A 16891-nucleotide genomic window follows, 5' to 3' on the forward strand; every position below is an offset into this window, starting at 1 on the left:
CATCCCATAGCGATCAGCAAGGCTTGCAAGCGGTCCCTCTTGTGGTGGCTCCACTCCCCGGATCTCCACAAAGGCCGCCCATTTTGTGCTTCTCCCCCTCTCACCACGGTGACCATGGACGCCTCCCGCCTCGGGTGGGGGGGGCACTTTGCGGGCCGGACCGTCCAAGGCACGTGGAACGATTCAGAGACCTTACTGCACATCAATGTTCTAGAGATGAGAGCAGTGCTCTTAGCGTTGCTAGCACTTCAGGACTTTCTTCCCTTGGGAACAATTGCAATTCAATCGGACAACATGTCTGTTGTCTGGTACATCAACAAGCAAGGGGGAACAAGGTCTTACCCTCTTTGTCGAGAAGCCATGAGAGTTTGGGAATGGGCAATCTCCACCAATCGCTTTCTAATAGCAACGCACATTCCGGGTCGGTCCAACATCCTAGCGGACAAGCTCAGTCGCACCATTCTGACCCCTTACGAGTGGTCTCTCAATTGTCAAGTAGCGGAACGCATATTCGCACGGTGGGGAACCCCTTCATGCGATCTTTTTGCTTCTCCCTCAAACACCAAGTGCGACATTTTTTTCGCTCTAATACCTCCTCCCGGAGGTACCCCAAGAGACGCTCCGGTGCATGCTTGGCCACCCGGTCTTCTGTATGCCTATCCACCCTTGCCTCTGATGCTCCAAGTTCTTCAGAAAGCCTCTCGGGTGGGTTGCAGAATGATTCTCATTGCTCCGTTCTGGCCTCGACAGATCTGGTTCCCCTTCCTAAGGTCTCACTCGGTGAATCCTCCTTGGATTCTAGATCCCATCCCGGATCTGATATCCCATCCATCCTGCATTCCTCCTCCGAATCTGGACAACCTGAAGCTGACCGCTTGGCTGCTCCAGTTCCACTCTTGATTAGGACTCCCGGTATTTCATCACCGGTTAAGGCAATTTTGGTGGCAGCTCATAAACCATCCACTAGAAAGGTTTACGAAGCAAGTGGAAACGCTTTCTCTTTGTGGGCGGAGCGGCAAGGCCTGAATCCCTTCACGGTTCCTCTTCCTTTAGTGCTTGACTTTCTAACCACTCTCTTTAACGATGGTGCCAGCAGTTCCACAGTCAAAGTACAACTGGCGGCAATTTCTCACTATCACATTGGCCATGACTCTAATCCTCTTATGTCAGCCAAATTGTGTAAAATTTTTCTTAAAGGTACTTTTCTTCTCAGGCCCCTATAAAACAAGCAGTTCCTCCTTGGGACCTCTCTCTGGTCCTACAGGCCTTGACCGCCTCCTTCGAGCCAGCGGCTACGGTGGATCTCAAATTCTTGTCCTACAAGACAGCCTTTTGGTAGCCATTACATCGCCAAGAGAGTTTCTGAACTTCAAGCATTATCAGCTAAACCTCCTTACTTGGTATTTCATCCGGACCGTGTCTACCTCAGGACCAACCCGTCCTTTCTTCCTAAAATCGCTTCTGAAGCAAACATCAATCAGTCCATTAACCTCCCTGTTTTCTTCCCTAAATATGAAAACAAAGGTGAATATAAGCTACATTCACTAGATGTTCACAGGCAACTTAGATTTTATCTGAACAGGACGGCTGGTCATAGGCAATCCGACCAGCTGTTTATTTCCTTTGCAAAATTCAATTTGGGCAAGCCAATCTCTAAAGTTTCTCTGTCCCGCTGGATTTCACAGTGCATCTTATTGGCTTATCAAGCTTCAGGAAGGCCCGCACCGGAGGGTGTTCATGCCCATTCAACCCGGTCAGTATCTACCTCGGCAGCCTTCAAGGCTAGGATTCCTCTAGATGATATTTGTGCAGCAGCCACATGGGCTTCATCTCATACGTTTATTTCCCACTATAAGTTGGATCTTGCATCTAGGGGTAGAGCATCCTTTGGCTCCGCGGTGCTCCGGAATTTCCTTCCATGATGGCCGCCCAAGATTCAGGTAGCTGGGGACTCTGTCCCACAGGTTGCAGACAAATGAATATCCTACTTCAGATTTAGAAGTTATGTACTCACCATAACGTTCCATCTGAGTAGGTGTATTCATTTGTCTGCAACCATCCCGCCCTCCTATCCCCCTGGCCTTTCAGTTTCCTGCATATTCTATGTTACCCTTTTAGGGTGTTGTTGCTTTGGCAAACTCGATCTGAGGTCATGAGGGTAGAGCAGGGCATTATGGGTGAGGGGAGGAGCTGAGAGCTTGGATCCATAGCTGGAAAACCATGCCGGTTCGGATCCGATATCGGATCCATAACCCACAGGTTGCAGACAAATGAATACACATACTCAGATGGAACGTTATGGTGAGTACATAACTTCTAATTTCAAATTGCCCCCTCATACAACAAACACAACCCCTTCTAAGCTAGTGGCTTTCTAACAGAGGCAGGGTAGAAAGACAAGCAGTACGAAAAAAATAAAGACACTCAAAAGAGAAAATGACCACAAAAAACAGAGGATGGTTCTCCCACTACAAATGCTTAGCCCCAGCGTACTTCTCACCCACACCTTATCCCACAGCAGCAGCAGCAGTAGTATGGCTGGCATCCCATTACTGCTGTAGAGTGGATGTAACCAGAGACCAGTAGGTCTTAACAGATTGTCTGCACTGGTTACAAACTCCATTTGCTGGCCAGACTAAAAATCATTGACCTTCCACCAATACCAAAGGACTATGAGTTACTAGTTGCTTCTCTCTTAGCAGAAGTATTGGCACAGAGAGCTTAAGGGCAGAAGGCAAAAGGATTTTGCATCATCTCTTGGTACCAAGAAGTGATGGATCCTTCAGCCCTGTTGTGGACTTGTCAAGGCTAACAGTTCGTAGACATTCCAAAATACATGATGTTAACTGTTGCAGTTCTTTTGCCACGCCTTGCTCCTCAAACTTTTGTGGTGACACTAGTCCTCAAATATGTCTACTGTTACACTCCTATTTTCAAAGGACATAAGCATTGTCTGAGTTATGTTAAGTGGAGACCACTATTCCTCCCTGCTCTTTGGTTGTGCTATTGTGCTCAGAGTTTTTATATAATGTAATGGCCTAGTAATAGCGTAATGTAAAATCCATTTCTGACCATTCCTGGATGATTGTCTTATTGAGCCTTCTTAGCATCAGTTTGTGATATTTTTATCTTCAAATATATATATATATATATATATATATATATATATATATATATATATTTTTTTTTTTTTTTTGTCTGTGTGAATAGCATAAGCTTAGCATACTACCATTGTTGTATGCTATTAGATGCAATGTCAAAGAACTTGTGTTTGAACTCCTATTGTAATTGTCATATGTACAAATGTATAATTATGTAATCTTCCTTGGAGCTTTTCTTCCTAGGTCTCCACTGAAACCGGGCTTCTGGCCCAGTCGGACACTACCTGGTTATCAAATGTAAATAAATAAATAAATTATTCAGGCATCAAATCGCAATGAGATGCAAAGGGCACTGACGTTCACCCTGAACTGCCGCAGCAAACTGGGCTTCTTCCATAACTAACAGAAGTCCATTTTGCAGCCAGCCAGTACTGAGGTCTTCCAGGGAGCCCTGTTAGACACAGTTGAGTTCAAGGCCTACCTACCAAAGGGAAATGTTGAGTCTCTCTCCACTCTATTTCAGGATGTAAAAGAACAAAACAATGCTCACAACCAGGTAGTATTTCAGCATTTAGCTAATGAGATCCCTGGCCACCTTTCACATGAGAAAACTACAGTGATCCTAAGGAGTATTTCTAGAGTGTTCAATCCCAGTGTTACTGTGTATGATAATGGAACTGGAGTGGTGTGTGCAGCAACTGCAAAAAGAATGAGGGCATTCCCTTCACATAGTCTTCCCCAAACTGTTCCTTAACTATGGTTGTCTCAGATGTATCATGGGATGCCCATACATTGGATCACAAAATGCAGGGTACCTGGAGCCTCTAGTAGAGGAAGTGGCACGTAAACAGCCAGGCAACAATAATTTTCATTCATGCTGTCAGAGCCTCCAAAACATTCTGGGAATCTGGGACCCTGGTTGTCACCACAGACAACAGCACAGTTATGAGATATGGTAGCTGAGGGTGGATCTAGCATCTATTGAAAACAGTAGAGGAAGTTTGCCGATGTCTTGGCCAAATGTCCCCTAGTGGGAGTAATCAGGTCAGCATAGGATAAATAAATTAAATAAAACTCTGACTTGTAAATGAGTTCATTCCAGTGCCCAGAGGTACAGGGCTTGAATCGTTCCACCTTCATTTGCCTATTGTGTGACCTTGAGCAAGTCACTTAACTAGATAGTGCTTAGGGGCTATTGGGAAATTTGGCTAGGCTCCTCAATGGTCTCCTGCATTTCTAGTGGATACCTATGAACATGTAAGCAAGCCTGCCTAAAAACAGGTACAGCAATCCAATATTCTCTTGAAGGCAGCTTGTATGTACCCACCCAGGAGAGTTTTAGGGTAGACCACCTCATGCAGGACCTCAGAGGATCCACAGGAATTGATACGAAACAGGGTAACCTTCATAGACCTCGTGAACTGATGGGGTGTACCACTGACAGATCTTTTTATGTCTCTGAGCAACAGACACCTGAGAAAAGCTAGCATCATATATATTTTTTGAGAACATGATTCAGTGTAGTCTGTAAGGATTTCCATATGAATTACTGATATATATAATAACGTTAACATCTGTTTAAATGTTTGTTACTGAAATTTCAAAAAGGGACTCTGATTATGTTTTAGATTCTTTTATTTGCAGTAAAATGTCATGTTATCAAAAATTGGACTAGTAGAGGTAAAATAACACAGCAGTTGGTTACTTCCTCATTTTCTAACTGATCACAGCATGGCCTTAGGGTTCCAAAACATTTTGCAAAGTTTTCGAAAAAATGTAAGAATCTGTTAAAGAAAAATAGTTTCTTTTAATTTTCAGATTAAGGTAGAGGAGTACAGTGTATACTGTGCAAATAAGTTTACAAGTTAAAAAGCAAATATAAGTGGTTATTGTGTCATATTAGCATTGTGCATTATACAGTGGATATAAAAAGTGTACACACCCCTGTTAAAATGCCAGGATTTTGTGATATAAAAAAATGAGACCAAAATAAATCATTTCAAAACTTTTCCCACCTTTAATGTGACCTATAACCTGTACAATTCAATTGAAAAACAGACAAAATCTGTTGGGGGAAAAATAAGAAACGTATAATAAGCTGGTTGCATAAGTGTGCACACCCTTAAACTAATACTTTGTTGAAGCACCTTTTGCTTTAATTACAGTATTCAGTCTTCTTGGGTACACACCTGCCATCAATTAGAGAGACTGATTAACCCCAAATAAAGTTCAGCTGTCCTAGTAGGATTTTCATAGGTTAGTACTAAGCTAACTGCCCTTGTGAGCCATTTCAAGCCTAGACAATTATCCATTGTGAGACTCAAACCCTGCACCTTGTGTTTATAAGGCAAACACCTTAACCATTAGGCCACCCTCCCAACCCTCCTTTCTTGACATTTACTCAGTTGCCTGGTACAGCAAAAGCCATGGTTTGCAGAGAGCTTACAAAGCGTCAAAGGGATCTCATATTTGAAAGGCATCAGTCAGGAGAAAGGTACAAAAAAAGTTTCCACAGCATTGAATATGCCATGGAACACAGTGAAGACAGTCATCAAAAAGTGGAGAAAATATGGGACAACAGTGACTTGCAAATAACTGGATGTCCCTCCAATATTGATGAGAAGGCAAGATGAAAACTGGTCAGGGAGACTGACAAGAGACCTACAGCAACACTGAAGGAGCTGTAGGAATTTCTGGCAAGTACTGGTTGTGTACTACATGTGACAGCAGTCTCCTGTATTCTCTATATGTCTAGCCTGTGGTGTAGGGTTGCATGAAGAAAGCCTTTACTTACACTGAAAAACATCCAGGCCTGGCTAAGATTTGCAAAACAATACATAACGTCTTCCAAAAGCATGTGGGAAAATGTGATATGGTCTGATGAGACCAAGATTGAACTTTTTGGCCACAATTCCAAAAGGTACGTGTGGCGCAAAAACAACACTTCACATCACCAAAAGAACACCATCCCCACAGTGAGGTATGGTGGTGGCAGTATCATGTTTTGGGGTTGCTTTTCTTCAACTGGAACTGAGGCGTTAGTCAAGGTAGAAGGAATTATGAACAGTTCCAAATACCAATTAAAGTTTTTGGAATGGTCCAGCCAGAGCCCAGACCTAAATTCAATAGAAAATCTGTGGGGTGACCTGAAGAGGTCTGTGCACAAGAGATGCCCTCACAATCTAACAGATTTGAAGCACTTTTGCAGGGAAGAGTTGGCAAATATTGCCAAGTCAAGATGTGCCATGCTGATAGACTCCTACGCAAGAAGTCTGAATGCTGTAATTAAATCAAAAGGTGCTTCAGCAAAGTATTAGTTTAAGGGTGTGCACAAGTATGCAACCAGGTTATTGTACGTTATTTATTTTTTTATATTTTTCCCCTAACAGATTTGTTTGTTTTTCAACTGAATTGTGCAGGTTATAGGTCACATTAAAGGTGGGAAAAGTTTTGAAATGATTTATTGTGGTCCATTTTTTTTTATATCACAAAAACCTGACATTTTAGCAGGAGTGTGTACACTTTTTATATCCACTGTATGTGGCTGTGTGTTAACAACATACTAGTAGTGCATGTGAAGTGTTGTGATTATACAGCAAAACTGACAAAAGAGTAGTTTATGAGCTTTTCTAAAAAGCTCTAGTTTCACACTGCAGCACACATGGATACACTTGAAATTCACACACACACACACACACACACACACACACACACACACACACACACACACACACACACACACACACGCACTAAAGAGATAACCTTTGTAGCGGAGTGGTGTCAAACAGCTTTTAAAACTGTTACTAATTTGATCATAGGTGCACTCTACTTCTGGCTACTGTGTGTGTTTGTGTGGCAGCAGTAAGTGTCTTTCAGCTTTCACAGCTGTAATACACTTTACTATTTTGTTTTTGTAAGTGTGACTGGTAAGCGCATCAGGGAAGCTAAAGCTCCAATATGTTACAAAGAATTAAGGTCCATGTTTTTCTTATAACCAGCTAGTGATACTTTTTAAAAATAGATGTCAAGACTGCACTCACATGCTTTGCTTTGCTCTTGAGGCGAATATCTTGACATACATTTCTTGAATATGTAACAAGTTGTTTACAATCAAAGGTATGATCATAATCCTGTTTTTTGTTTATGCTTTGAAAAAATGCCTGCTAGGTAGTGCATTGCGAAATGGCATTGGTGAAAGACAGCAGGATGCTGAGGTGTGTAGCTAGGGGGTGCGGATTTCCAGAATTACACGGCAGTCACTGGTAAAGTCACAACTGAAGTATTGGATACGTTTCTAGCTGTCTTACTGGAGAAGGGACATTGCATAATTTCAGAAATGTTGAATGAGAATAAGAAGTAGAGTTTGAGGAGAGATTAGTCACGTACATGATATGGATACATTGTTATTACAAGGCATCCTGAAAGGGTGTTGGTAAAGAAAGAAAGAACCAGAAGATCAACAACCATATTTGGCATCTGAAAGGCACCAATTCAGGACAGATGTTAGGTATTCCAGAAAGAGAGTGGTGGGACAGGTCATCTCAAGAGTCTCCCTGCAGTTCATTTCTGCATTTAGAGGTACTTCTACCAGACGGATGCAGGGAGAGGGATGCTTCCATTTACAGAGGTTTGATTTAGCACTCATTATCTGCCAGCACTATCATTTACTGTTCATTTGAATGAACCAAATGATGATCTTGATAGATTCTTCTGGTTATAAGATTACAGCATTATTATGCATTTATTGCTTTGTTGCAGGAAGCTGGTTATTCCCTTCAAGAGCTGTTCCACCTGTCCCGCAGCCAGTTCATTCAGCAGCGTGCCCTTTCCTTGCAGACATTAGGAAATGTTGTTCAGAAGGTAAGAATCTGGTTAAATTAAAATTAGATATTTCTGGGAGTGATACTAAATAATGCTAACCCAGACTATGGTCATTTCAGTTTGCCTCATAAGTTGTTGTGTGAAGTTACCTGTACTTGGTAGCCTTTGACTTAACCTGTGATTTGAGATTGGTGCTACTTTATATGATCAAATATTTTAATACTATCAAATACAACTCTGTTAGTGTTTTGTGGTTTTGCTTTACTCTGCACTGAACTGCTAAGCTGGAAAATGATACATGTAATGATGGCAAATGTTTGTGGGGTGCACCTGCTTCCATTATGTTATTTGCAGTTTGGCTTTCAACTAAAACCTGCAAGACTTTATAGGCATCTACCTTTCTCTATTTGTGAGACACTTATTACTGTTGTTCCTAAGGTGCTTGCAGCTAAGATGAATTGAATTGCTTTTTACAACATTTAGCCTAGTGAACTTGTCATGTAAGTGCCTATAAGGTGCATCTAAACTCAACAGTAGCACAAGTTTCATTATATTGTAAAAAGAATTGCCTTCTGTGTATAGACCTTTTCTTAGGTTAATGGGTAAGTACTAGGCAGAGTATGACAAGTCTTTTCAGTAATAAGACTATAATTAGAGGTGAGAATCGAACCCTGTTTCTTGCATCCTTGTGTCTGTAAGATGAAAATCTTAACCGTTGTGTCAACCCTGCCCTAGCAGAGTTCTTTTTTAGGGTCTGACTGAGCTTTGCTTTTTTTTTTTTTTAATGCAGAGGGACTTTGAACTCCTATCAGATAATCTTCCATCCTCTAGATTTGAAGTCTGTCCTCTTATCCCTTTCTCTTCCATGTTCAACTTTCTGTTCTAATTCCTTTGTAAATAATGAAAAATGCATGGTACTGAAGGGGCTATTTTCACCCCTCCCCCATATGACAGTGACTGCAACTGAGTGACCAACTGGTTTTGGTCAGAAGACACCACATTTAACAGCTACCTCACAGTACCCTGTGAGCATCAGTTGTCATCTGGATTGACTGGGACAATACTGTATCAAATGTCAAGAAAGCATATTCTGTGTTATTGTAGATGGTGTTGAGATAAATGTAAGTGGACTGCTGAAACATGCCTAACAGGAAAACTGAAACCTGGCCAGTGTCGTAGTACAATACAACTGGCTTCATTAAGAATGCTTGCATTGTGTTGAGTTTCAATTGCTGCAGATCAGTATTATGGTATGAGTGACTTAAATGTGGTGAAAGAAATGAGAAAAACGTACTCATTACTGTTGTTTCCTGCACTGGCTGTCCCATGTGAAGTTTCCACTCAGGGCCTAATATCCCTTATTGTGATGTTTTACAGAGGCTGTTGTCACCAGTTGAGTCTCACAACTGATTCCAGACTGAAGAGTCCTACCATGCATTGCTTTCAAACAGTTGTGTAGGATCCTATTTCATCAGTCCATCCGATCTGACAATTGGGGTACCAAATCATTCTTCATATCCAATCAAGTCATTTGAAAGTGCTGTAGTGCCTAGGGCTCCTGCAAACTTTCCGGCATCCCTTGCGAGCCTATCCTTCAGATATTGTTTACCGCCATGGCAAAACGGTTGCACCCATCACCAAAGCTAAGTGCTCTAACTGTTTATATCTCTTTAGGGAGCCCTTTTCACCTAGTTTTATAGTTTTCAGTATATTTTCAGCTAGCTATGTGTTCTGCTTGTTTTTAGTGTGTGTTATTTGCCAAGGCTGCTGCCTGGTGTTTCTTTCTCAGTTTAGTTTCCCTAGTTTTAAAAAAGAAAAAAAAATGTGAAGAGGGGTTTGTCAAGGGATTTTTCCCCCATTTACTTATTTTTTTGGTAGCAATTTAGTAGCTTTCTCTTGGTGTTCTGAGTAGGGTTATCTTGGCATTATGAAGAAATACTTTAATAACGGCACTAGATGATGGTACAAACTGCCCCCTAAAAGATGGCCACCTGATGTGTGTTGTTTGTTTGGGGGCAGAGTAAAGCTTTTGGTCCAAGTTCTGTCATGAACAGAAGGTCCAAACTGATTATTAGTGGTATTTTTCCTCCTGACTAGTTTGAGAAGCATTAGAAGAAAAAGGAGGCAGAGAACAAAAGTACAGGAATGAGCAAGATGTTCATCGTGTTTCACTGTTGCAGTCATTACAATTGGGTTATCCTGCTGGCAGGCTACCCGCAGTCGGCCTGAATTCCAAAGTCTAGGTCCGGCGTCGGTTGCTGCCGCCTCCTCCCTGACGTCAGTGCGCCAGGGGTATAAAAGATGCAGCCGATGCCATTTTCTTCAGTCTTTCTTGCCGCACGGTGCCCTAAGCAAAAGCAGTTCGCAAGTGCCGGTCAGCCGACTCCTGAGATTTTCATGTTCGAATTTCAGATCCAAAGTCTTCATTAAAAGCTAAGTACCTCGTTGGGGAAACTTTTTTCTTGCTCCAGACCGATGTCAGAAAAAGTTAATAATTGTATTTCTTGTGGGAAGCAAATACCTCATAAGGACTTAGATTCTTACTGTATTCCTTGCCTAGGCCCTGATCACGATGTTGCTAATTGTCGGTTTTGTGCTAGATTTAACCAACGCACCCGTGGTGGTGGTGCTGCGGTAGCGTTGTCGCCTCACAGTAAGACGCTGTCCAGTTCAATTCTCAGCTAGAGCGTCTTCTGCGTGGAGACATGCATGAATGGGCGTACCTTCGTTGAAGGTTGTGCGTCAGGGCTGGTAACTCAGCACGTAAAAATCAACTACCAGTCATTAGTGGACCAGAGTTCCGCTGTGGCGACCCCTAACTGGGAAAAGCCAAAAGACACAAACAAACAAACAAACAAGCAAGCTATTAAGCGTCGGTACGATTTTGCATTTCACTGTTTTGGCAGAAGATTTAATTACACGATATCATCGGATAGCCATCCGCCTACCGCAATTCAAAAGAAATGCAAAGAAAAAGACAGACATCCGAGGTCCAAAACTGGCGACGAGGCTTCTTCTAAGCCCAGTCGCCTGTTCTCCGGTTCTCTGTGAGGCACTTTCGCAGCCCCTGATGACCGCTACTTTAGAGCTGCAGGCCGCTTCCGACTCCCACGTGGAGCCGACTAGGCCGCTGGAAACTCAAGGTATTGGAACCTCGGAAACTATTCCCTCAGATGGGTCCAGAGCCGATGAGCAGGCATCGGCTTCTGAGGGTGTTTTCAGGTCTACACAGTTATATTTTAAAACGACTTCAGCTTCAAAGGCAAAGACTAAAGCACCTCTAAAGACAAAGAAAAAAGTACAACAGCCCCATGGACAGGCCTCCATGCCTAAAAAACAGATGCTCAAAATGGCCGAAGACCTAATTATTTTGATCAGGGGTTCCCATCCCTCCTAGGCAAGAGACAGAATATGAATCTACATATCCGGTTTCCATTTCTTCTGATTCCTCTTCTGATCAGGAATACGCTCTTCCTCCCTATGAGGATTCTGATGCTGAAGAATCTATCCCTTCAGCCTCTCCTCCTGAGGATTATTCTTTTGGGGAAACTCTGCATACCATGAGGGAGCATTTCCACTGGGAGAGCCAAGATTATTCAGAATCTAAGAAAAGGCTCAGAGACTTTTTTTTACTACCTCAGCACAGGCCTGTTGCTATTCCACCTGTGTTAGACATTGTAGATGATGTATTTTCAGAGTCCAGTCTGACTCCTGACTCTTTGCCTCCAGCTCATGTTAAGCCAGACAGATACTACAGGGTTCCTGATTCACATAAAGTTCTTTTTAAGAACCCTGCTGCTGACCCAGAAACTATCTCTCAGGGTCCCAAAGGGGTCAAGGCTTCCACTGCAAAAAACCCTACCCCCTCTGATAGGGATTTTAGGGCACTGGACAGATGGGGGGGGGGGGGATTTACACTTCTGCTACCTTGGCTATAAGGGCTTTAAATTGTCAGTTTCATATGCTAAAATATTAGCAATATATTATGTCACTGCTTAAACAGAAAATGTTGATAAATTCTGAATGTGCAGAAAACAAAGAAATGCAAGATTTATTGCATGCAGCTGAACAAGTGGGAAATCATACTTTGCAATGTGGTTTTGATTCTCTGGAGGCCTCCTGCAGGGCCGCTGTTACGGGTTCTGTGATTAGGAGGCATGCTTGGTTAAAGGAACAGAATCTGCCTGATCATGTTAAAGCAAAATTATTAGATGCTCCATTACAACATGATACCTTGTTTGGTGTTAAAGCAGAAGAGGTGTTAAAGAAAATGGAGGACAAAGCTAAATCTATGCAAACAGTCAAGGATTTCTTACAGGTACAGCCTCCAAGACTTAGCAGGCACTGGCCTACAAAGAATTGTCCTTTCCAGTGTCAGACAGGCCACAAAGAGGCAAATACAGACACCCTAGAGGCAGATCCCAGCCCCAAGGCTCATACAGGTCTAAACAATGCGGTATGCGGTAGTTCTACCTCCAAAAGCGGAGGAGACAAATCACAGCCATACAGGAAACAGTCCCAATGACTTCCCTCTGCCTGCGCCAAGCACTTATCTTCTGGCAGCACCTTTAGGGGGGAAACTAGCACTTTTTTCTCAAAATTGGCACGTAGTAGCCCAGGACAAATGGGTCTTAGATATAGTGTCACAAGGCTACAGGTTTCACTTTCACACCCTGCCAAGGGCAAACGGTTTGCCAGACCTGCCAAAAAATCAATGGGCAGAGGCACAAAAGCAAGTGTCATCCCTCATGGGCATGAGGGCCATTCAGCAAGTACCACAGCAAGAGCAGGGACAAAGATTTTACTCAAGACTGTTCTTGATGCCAGAAAGGATATTCCAAGATTCAAAATGTTGACTCTGCAGCAGCTTCTGCCCATGCTGGGCAAGAAGGCTTGGCTTATGACTTTAGACCTAAAAGAGGTATACCTGCATGTCCCAATCAGACAATCATGCAGAAGATACCTCAGATTCATAGCTGGCTCAATGCATTACCCTTTGGCTTATCTACTGCGCCCAGGGTCTTCACAAAATGCCTGGCTTCAGTAATTGCATTTTGCAGACAAAGAGGAATACAAATATATCCTTACTTGGATGACTGCCTTATTCAAACAGCGAACAAGGACATTCTACTACAGCATCTGGCGTTTGTAAAAAGATTACTAACATGCCTAAGGGTACACAGTAAATGAAAAGAAATCAAAACTAGTACCCTCTCAAGAGATAATATTCCTGGGTGCAAGCTTAAATACAACTGCCCAGATGGCTTATCTCATGCCAGACAAACAAAGGCAACTGACTACTTATTTCAAAATGTTGGCAACAAAGACCCAGTTATCTGCAAGAAAAATTCTGCAGGCTTTGGGCTTCATGGCATCCTGCATTCTGCTAATTCCATATGCAAGACTGCATATGAGGAAACTTCAGTGGTATCTAAATAGTGTTTGGACTCAACATTGCCACAACCTGGAAACAATAATTACCCTCATTCCTTGCCTGCAACAGGAGTTTCAATGGTGGGCAAAGGCCTGTCACCACAACAAGGGGCAGCCATTCGCTTTACCCACAACTGTGCTTTTTACAATCACCATCCCAGAAATGTAGCGCCCCCCCCCCCCCCTCTTTTGGTATAACCCAATCTTTCAACATTCTAGTTAAATTTGTGCAGTCCCCGTAGCTTTCCTCTAGCTAATAGAAATCTACCTTTCTTATCTTTTTCTATGTGTAGCTTCTTTTCAGTGGAGTAACAACACCCCTTCATACTCACAGCAGATATGATGAATGCCTTAAGAACTGATAACCAGTGTTACCTGGTTTCAAATGCTCAGTATCATTGAAATGTGTTTCCTGCAATAATACAAATAGCTTCATTTTCCAAATGTACACAAATATTTTAGGATCTTTTTATATGATTTGATAAAACATTAACCTTCCATAGTAAGATTGCAGACATTTATAATATGTCGTATTACTGATACAGTACAAAGTGATGGTTCTGGGTGAACATGCACAGGAGATACAGCTACAGGCAGAAGTCTGTTACGTTCTCCCGATCCATCACTCATTCATTTCAGATCCTATCCCTCCCCATTTTGAACTGCTGTCATATCTATGTCTAACTTTCAAAATATAGTTACTGGTCAAGTTAATTGCTGAGGTCCAGATAATAGCTGGCAAGTATTCAAAATGATTTCCCTTGAACATAAAAGAAACTTCAAGAATTCCAGACTATCTATTCTTATTTATTAAGCTTCTCATAGCTTGTGCATGGCACAGTTATGCATACCTCCCAACCTGCAGAAATTGAAAATCTGGGCAATGACTTTGTAAAGGTTTAAAAACTTGAGTGACAAACTGATTCAAAATATGTTTTATTGTATGACAGGTGACATGAGAGTAATGCAGAATAATCATGTTGTATTCTGATTAAACTTCATCTGACTAGTAGGAAAACAAGCTGTATAAATATAAAATAAATAAAATGATAAGCCTGCGTGCCTTACTCTCACATATAACAATGCATTTATGTGAATCATGTTGAATTACAACTCCACATTTATCAAACTGCTGTTGTTAAACACCTTTGTGTCTTCCTACACACACTAACAGTTCAAAGTGTACTTTGTAGCCCTTTCTATTTTGGTACTCCTTAACTTAAGTTACTTTTATTTCATGACTCCCCCTTACCTAACTAGTTAACCCTTAAGTGAACCCGCTGTACCTGACATACTACCCCTACTCAGTATCCCTCAAAAACAACTGCCACACTCAGTTTCCCTCAAAACAGCTGTGACTCTCTGCACTCAGTATGCCTAGTAAACAAAACAGCTGTGTCTCTCTGCACTCAGTATCCCTAGTAAGCAAAACAGCTGTGACTCTCTGCACTCAGCATCCCTAGTAAACAAAACAGCTGTGACTCTCTGCACTCAGTATCCCTAGTAAACAAAATATATGTGACTCTCTGCACTCAGTATCTCTAGTAAACATCTGTCACTGTCGACTCTTAAGTATCCCTCATTAACATCTGTTACTCTCAGTATCCCTCAAAAACGTCTGTGAGACTGTGCACTTAATATCCCTAGTAAACATCTGTTACTCTCAGTTCCCAGTATCTCTCGTAGACACCTTTCACTCTCAGCACTCAGTATCCCTTGTAAACAAAACATCTATGACTCTTTGCACTCAGTTGTTGTTGTTGTGTCTTTCGGCTTTTCCCGGTTAGGGGTCGCCACAGCGGAACTCCGGTCCGCTAATGATTGGCAGTAGATTTTTATGTGCCGAGTTGCCAGCTCTGACGCACAACCTTCAACGAAGGTACACCCATTCACGCACGTCTCCACACAGAAGATGCTCTAGCTGAGAATCGAACAGGACAACGTCTTACTGTGAGGCGACAGTGCTACCGCAGCACCACCACCGCAGTATCTCTCTGCACTCAGTATCCCTAGTAAACAAAACAGCTGTGACTCTCTGCACTCAGTATCCCTAGTAAACAAAACATCTATGACTCTCTGCACTCTAGGACAAATACTCAACTTCCCTAATGGAACTATGGACAGAGGTTAGCTTCTGCGTATTTAGAAGCATGAAATGTGTGTCTTGCCCAGGAAGGTTCACTCTGAAGCAGGCTGGATACAACAGTTTAAATGTAAAATTCATTTTCCTGCACAGCTTCACTGTATTACAAAAACTACTTCCTTTTGCCTTGCTTCAGCTAAATAATGATGATCATACCACATTTTTCTGCCACCTTTTATTTCTTTCCAGGGTACCCACACTTTTAAGAAAATCCTTTTGTAATTTCATAAGTGTGGAAGTGAACCAAGAGGGGCCCTGGGAAACTTCATCAGGACTAACTGTGCAGGAAATATCTGGGGCCTCTCTCAGTTCTTATCTCTTCCCTCAGCATACAGACAGGCAGTTTCACCAACATATCTTTCATGAACTCCATACAATTTATTCTTTTTTTAAAATCTTTATTAAATGATCACTTAAAGACACAGGCAAACATACTTTAACATAAAAGAAAAAAAAACATATTAACTTGTTTCCAGTTACATACAGTATGCATCACATATGTTCTTTTTTATGACTTATCCGTCCTACACTACATAAATTGCTCAATTCCTGACTTCCCCTAAGCCACACTCCTCCTCCTAAATATTATTATGCATGCAGTGTTCCCACCATTTCCATTTGTTCTATATAATTTGCCCATTTCATTTTCAAAATATCCCACTTCCAGTACTTTTATCTCTGTTTCAGTATCCAATACTTCAGATACACCTGGTTTAGATTTTGATTTTGATTTTGATTTTTGTACAATTCATCCCTTTGATCTCTCTCCCTCTGCCTTTCCAGGGATACTTATGTAGTAAAGATTGTAACTCTTGCTCCTATGTTCTGTATCCACAGTTTTAGCTTCTGGAAATTTCACAGTTGCTTTCATGATAGTTATTGGGTGTGTTGCATTTCCTTCATGCACCATTTCAAACTTACCTGCTGGTACTGTGAGAATTCAGTGTTGCCTCTACTTCTACCATTTTGTTGTCTGACCCCCCCTTAGTGTAGTCCATTAAATTTGTAATAATCTTGAGCAGTTCTGACATTACTGACTCTGTCTTCTCCTGTGCTTCCCGTTGTCTTTTTAGTCAACAAATTCTCATTGTTAGTTGTTAGTAATGCAATTCTCATTAGCCTAGGATTTAGCATGATGCCATGTCAGCTCCCACCTGCTGAAGTTACATTTTATGTTGCTTTATGTTATAGGTAAGTACTAGGCTAACTACCACTGTGGGCCTTTTTAAACCTACCAGTTTCCCTTTTTGTGCTTGAAATAACGTAACCTATTTGGTTAGAGATTGGCCTTGCCCATCCCGTGGTCAGTAATTATATATTACCCCTAATAAGAATAACTGGGATCATACCATAGATGATTTGAGAGGAACCGTGCATGGGATAAAGCACTTAG

The 16891-nt window shown here is 41.9% G+C and overlaps 1 protein-coding gene across 3 annotated transcripts in view; it reads left to right on the plus strand.

Moving 5' to 3' along the window:
* Window positions 1-16891, plus strand: part of RPAP1 (RNA polymerase II associated protein 1) — a 2926740-nt gene that overhangs the window by 1174866 nt on the left and 1734983 nt on the right. For all 3 annotated transcript variants that reach the window (XM_044073828.1, XM_044073829.1, XM_044073830.1), the window contains one exon: window positions 7860-7961. In XM_044073828.1, coding sequence (XP_043929763.1) covers window positions 7860-7961 — 102 coding nt within the window. The remainder of the gene's footprint in view (window positions 1-7859; window positions 7962-16891) is intronic.

The sequence above is a fragment of the Protopterus annectens genome, chromosome 6.part0 (assembly GCF_019279795.1).
Source record: "Protopterus annectens isolate FY-2018-M chromosome 6.part0, PAN1.0, whole genome shotgun sequence".
Lineage (NCBI taxonomy): Eukaryota > Metazoa > Chordata > Ceratodontiformes > Protopteridae > Protopterus > Protopterus annectens.